Raw genomic sequence first — 4,983 nt, forward strand, 5'->3', positions numbered from 1 at the left:
TTTAAATTTAATTTAGGCTGATGATGTTCTCGTTCCCTTCTTTGTCTGCTGTCTTTTGTATTGAGTTTTCTAAGGTTTTTGGTACGATTTTCTTTATATGAAATCCAGAGTAGGTAAATCTAATCTATGCATATAGTAACTAAATTAATAGTTTCTTAAGCCTATGGCACGTGAGGTTGGGGGAATTGATTTATTAGAGTTTAAGAAAAATAATGAAAGTTTTCCACACAAAAAACAACAAAAAAACCAAATCCAAAACCAAGAATGAAGAAATTGCTTGTGGCGATGACTGCACAATTCTTTGCGGAACTCCCGCGGCGTGGCGGTTACGCGCTGGGTCGGCGGTTCAAAGCCACCAGAGGGAGCGGACTGCGCTTTCTACACCAGGACGCGGTAGTTTCAGAAGCGCACCGTCTCTAGAAACAGCATGGACCGGATGGCAGTGAATTTTTACATGTTTAAGCCGTTGAATGGCATGTGAATTGTTAATAGGACTGTTAATGCTTATTAAAAAAAAAAGTTGCACGAATTCTGGAATCCGAGATCGCAGAAGGCGTTAGCCAAAATAGCTGTTTTAGCACTGTGGCCAAAATATGGAACGCTTCACGAATTTGCGTGTCATCCTTGCGCAGGGGCCATGCTAATCTTCTCTGTATCGTTCCAATTTTAGTATATGTGCTGCCGAAGCGAGCACAGCTACAGAGCTTCCACCAAGAATATATAAAAGTCAAAATTGAAAAATACTTAACAGTTAGGGCTACCATTGGGGTAGTTATATGTTAACATAATTTACCGTACTCATATGGGAGAGAACACATGCTCTAGTTAAATTTACTTTACGTGTCTTTGATCACGTCTAAAATCCTCAATCGTTTCCCTCTTCTGCAGCCTAAGCGTGGACAGCAGACGCGAAGGCTTGTGGGAGATAATATGTAGACGAACCGGCTCGGATGCAGCCCCGCCCCTCACCCCCCGGAGCCAGGAAGAGGGTGGGAGGGGCGGGCCTCCGCGGGAGGCCGCCGGCATCCCAGCGTTCTCCGCGGGCGCAGGGGACGCTCTAGCCTGCCGGGAGCGACTCGGTGGCACCTGCTGGGCCGAGGCCGGATGAGGAGGCGGAAGATGGCGGCGACAGCCGGGCTGCGGTGAGGATCGCGACGGCGGCGGCGAGAGGCCAATGGCCGCCGGGGCGCGCCTCAGAGGACCTGCAGATTGCTAGGGCCCGACCCTGGGCGGCATGTCGGAGCACGCGGCGCCCGGAGCCCCGGGGCCTGGGCCCAACGGTGGCGGCGGCGGCGGCGGCCCGGCCCCCGCGCGCGGGCCTCGCACCCCCAACCTGAACCCCAATCCCCTCATCAACGTGCGCGACCGCCTCTTCCACGCGCTCTTCTTCAAGATGGCCGTGACCTACTCGCGCCTCTTCCCGCCCGCCTTCCGCCGCCTCTTCGAGTTCTTCGTGCTGCTCAAGGTGACAGCGGCCTCAACCCTTGACCCCTGCGGGCACCCGGGAGCCCAGTGCCTGCACCCCACCTCCCGGTCCCAGATCCCCGGCCGCGCCTCCCTCCAGCACCCACATCCGTCCCCAGCCCCTGCCCGCCTTCCCAAGGCCGGGGTCCAAACCTGCGCACGGCCCTGCAGACCCCCGCCGGCGGGCCCCAAGCCCCTGCCCTGGGCTTTGCCCAGAACGTACCTCCTGCCGCCCCTCACCACCTGTCTGCCCTGGGGCTCCACGCCCCCTTTTCTATAACCCCCACCGGCACCTGGCTCTGCCCCCGCGGAGTCTCTCGGTGCCCTTGTCCTTGCTGACTGGCTCTTACGCAGGTGGGACAGAGGGTTCAGGACAGGTCAGGGACCACGGCCCTCAGGCAGGCCCCATTGGACCCGAGCTGGCCCATGTCACCAAGCCGCCAGGCCGAGGTTCTGGGGCTGGGAGGGTGGGGGGTCACCACCTGGCGTCTGAGGAAGTGGGAGCGGCCCTGTCATTTGCTGACTCGGATATGACTGTCCCCACCCGCTGCCAATGACTTGGGGAGCCCCAGGAGATGCCCACAGGGCTGCCAGCGCCAGGCTTTGGGGTGCAGCCCATCTACGTGTGTGACCTTTCTGACAGAGGGGTGGCCAGTGACGTCCATCCACACCAGACTTTCCTGTGTGGTCCCCTTACAGCTGGGGCCCCGGCCCTACCTGGGGGGTGGGGGGCAAGGATTGCTGGGAGGTGTAACTCTGGTAACCAGGCTGACTGGACTGGGACACCTGGCCGAGGAGCAGGGGCCTCAGGTCTCAGACCCCCTCACCCCTCCTGCCCTCACTCATCCTGGTCTCAGGGTCTGGGCCAGTGGGAAGTTCCTGGGTGACGGAGCCCTGGGTGCCAAAGGCAGGTTGGGAAAGGCCTGTGTGGGCAGCAGAGCATGCCAAGTGCCCGGGCTCATGGTGGATTGCTGGTGGGGGAGAGGGGAGCGTCCACCACTTCCACACCGGGCCAGGCTAGGCTGTGGACACAGCACCAAGCACAGACCAATGAACTGTGTCCCTGGGGCCTCATCTCCTTGTGGACCTGCTGCTGTGGTCAGCCCTGAGAACAGCAGAGGGGGTGCCCTGCAGCAGGGCCAACGGGCTTCCTAGAGGTGGCATCACCTGACCTAAGTCTCTGGGATAGGAGACCTTACTGAAGGGCACCGTTGAGCCCTCTGGGGATTCCACCTGTTGGGGCAGGGCCTCTCTGTCGAGGGATCCTGCCTAGCCCCCAGATAGTCCCATGGAGCTTTCAGGTACGGGAGGGCACACCTCACACTCCTGGTTCCACCTGGCCATTAATCCAGTGTGAGCGGACACACCTAAGAGTGGCCCAACTTGCAGGTGTCCCCCTGCCTGGGCACCAGGCCCTCTAGTGGTGGTCTCTGGGCCCAACTGTTTGTGAGTCCTTGGGTTTGGGGCGTGTCAGACCTCCGTGGCTTCACTGACCCGTCCGTCCTCCCACAGGCCCTGCTGGTGCTTGCGGTCCTGGCCTACATCCACGTCGCCTTCTCCCGCTCGCCCATCAACTGCCTGGAGCACGTGCGGGAGCACTGGCCTCGCGAGGGTGTCCTGCGTGTCGAGGTCCAGCACAACTCCAGCCGCGCGCCCGTCTTCCTGCAGTTCTGTGAGGGCAGCGCCCGCCGTGGCGGCTTCCCAGGCCTGGAGCTGGAGGAGGATGACGAGGAGGAGGAACTGACCATGGAGATGTTCGGGAACAGCTCTGTCCAGGTACGGGCTGCCCCTGCCGGTGAGGGGGACAGTGGCCAGTTGATTCTCTGGTGGAGGAGGGGGCCCGGGTGGTGAGTTCCCCATTACCGTGCATGTGCAAGTGCTGCCCTGCTCTGGAGTCAGGGCCTGGGTCTCAGGGAGGAGATGAGACCCTGACTCAGATCTCCACCTGGCCATGGACGTAGTGCGGGGGTAGGGGTGGGGCTGGGGGGCTGGGATTCCCGGCGGCCGGTGCTGGCTCACGCAGGTCCTGGTGCCCACAGTTTGAGCTGGACATCGAGCCCAAGGTATTCAAGCCGCTGGGCAGCAGGGACACACTTAACAGCAGCCAAGACTTCCCCTTCCCTGAGACGCCCCCCAAAGGTAGGCCCCCCAAACCCTGAATCAGAGAAGGGCACCCCGATTGCCCGGGACTCTCGGACTCCCTAGTCCTGTTCCAGGGCCTTTGTGCCCCACCCTCCCATGATGGGGCAGGGAAACCCCCTCCATCTGGCAGGGTGTGGTGTGGGGTACACCAGACGTGCAGCTATTCCTGAGATGTCAGACCCTGCCCCTGGCCCCTCTAATTCTGCCCCCACCCCACCCTTCGCCCCAGCCTGCCCCACCTACCCCGCCCCTGCAGTGCTCCCCCAGAGTGGCCCCCCAGGCCTCGCTCCCTTAGGCTCATCCCTCGCTGCCCCGCCCTAGCCTGGCCGCAGGACGAGTACATCGTGGAGTACTCGCTGGAGTACGGCTTCCTGCGGCTCTCGCAGGCCACGCGGCAGCGCCTGAGCATCCCCGTCATGGTCGTCACGCTGGGTGAGTGCAGTGCGGGCCGTGGGCTTTGGGTGGACAGGGGGCCGTGCTGACCGCCTACCCTGTGGGCCCCCAGACCCGACCCGAGACCAGTGCTTCGGTGACCGGTTCAGCCGCCTGCTGCTGGACGAGTTCCTGGGCTATGACGACATCCTCATGTCCAGTGTGAAGGGCCTGGCGGAGAACGAGGAGAACAAGGGTGCGCCGGTGGGCAGGGGCCTGGTGGACGAGGAGGGGGCCAGGGCACACAGGTGACACCCCTGCTCCCCAGGCTTCCTGCGGAACGTGGTCTCGGGCGAGCATTACCGCTTCGTCAGCATGTGGATGGCCCGCACGTCCTACCTGGCGGCCTTTGTCATCATGGTCGTCTTTGTGAGTGGGCCCCCGGAGCCCTGGACACGCCTGCCCTGGTGGGCTGTGGGCAGCCCATGGGGGTGGGTGGGGCAGCAGGAGGCCCTTCCCCTCAGACGTTCACCTTCCCGAGTGTCCCCACAGACCCTGAGTGTGTCCATGCTTCTGCGCTACTCCCACCACCAGATCTTCGTCTTCATCGGTGAGTACTGGGCACTGGTGGGTACACCCAGCCCCTCCCCTCGCCAAGCGCCCCTCCCCTCCCCTCACGGCCTCGTTCCCCCAGTGGACCTGCTGCAGATGCTGGAGATGAACATGGCTGTCGCCTTCCCCGCCGCACCCCTCCTGACCGTCATCCTGGCCCTTGTCGGTGAGACCCACCCCCTTCCGCACCCCTGCCTGCACCCCACCCAGTGCCCACACCCCTGACCCCCCCAATCCCTGCCGTGCAGGCATGGAGGCCATCATGTCCGAGTTCTTCAATGACACCACCACGGCCTTCTACATCATCCTCATCGTGTGGCTGGCTGACCAGTATGACGCCATCTGCTGCCACACGAGCACCAGCAGGCGCCACTGGCTGCGGTGAGTTCCCCT

General features: G+C 62.0%; 1 protein-coding gene and 1 non-coding gene across 2 annotated transcripts in view; one reads left to right on the forward strand and one right to left on the reverse strand.

Moving 5' to 3' along the window:
- Positions 1-587: 587 nt before the first annotated feature.
- On the reverse strand, positions 588-694 carry LOC115873097. Its single transcript, XR_004048229.1, has one exon. It is a non-coding gene; the product is annotated as a U6 spliceosomal RNA (small nuclear RNA).
- Positions 695-1,106: 412 nt separating this feature from the next.
- The window catches only part of TMEM259 (transmembrane protein 259), a 5,489-nt gene continuing 1,612 nt past the window's right edge, over positions 1,107-4,983 (forward strand). Inside the window, exons 1-9 of the mRNA XM_013008423.2 lie at positions 1,107-1,465; positions 2,977-3,240; positions 3,504-3,603; positions 3,928-4,038; positions 4,112-4,234; positions 4,307-4,407; positions 4,531-4,588; positions 4,673-4,756; positions 4,839-4,971. Coding sequence (XP_012863877.2) covers positions 1,235-1,465; positions 2,977-3,240; positions 3,504-3,603; positions 3,928-4,038; positions 4,112-4,234; positions 4,307-4,407; positions 4,531-4,588; positions 4,673-4,756; positions 4,839-4,971 — 1,205 coding nt within the window. The 5' untranslated portion in view covers positions 1,107-1,234. The remainder of the gene's footprint in view (positions 1,466-2,976; positions 3,241-3,503; positions 3,604-3,927; positions 4,039-4,111; positions 4,235-4,306; positions 4,408-4,530; positions 4,589-4,672; positions 4,757-4,838; positions 4,972-4,983) is intronic.

This window comes from Echinops telfairi, unplaced genomic scaffold (assembly GCF_000313985.2).
Source record: "Echinops telfairi isolate 266 unplaced genomic scaffold, ASM31398v2 ScPeMD7_7459;HRSCAF=8497, whole genome shotgun sequence".
Classification (NCBI taxonomy): domain Eukaryota; kingdom Metazoa; phylum Chordata; class Mammalia; order Afrosoricida; family Tenrecidae; genus Echinops; species Echinops telfairi.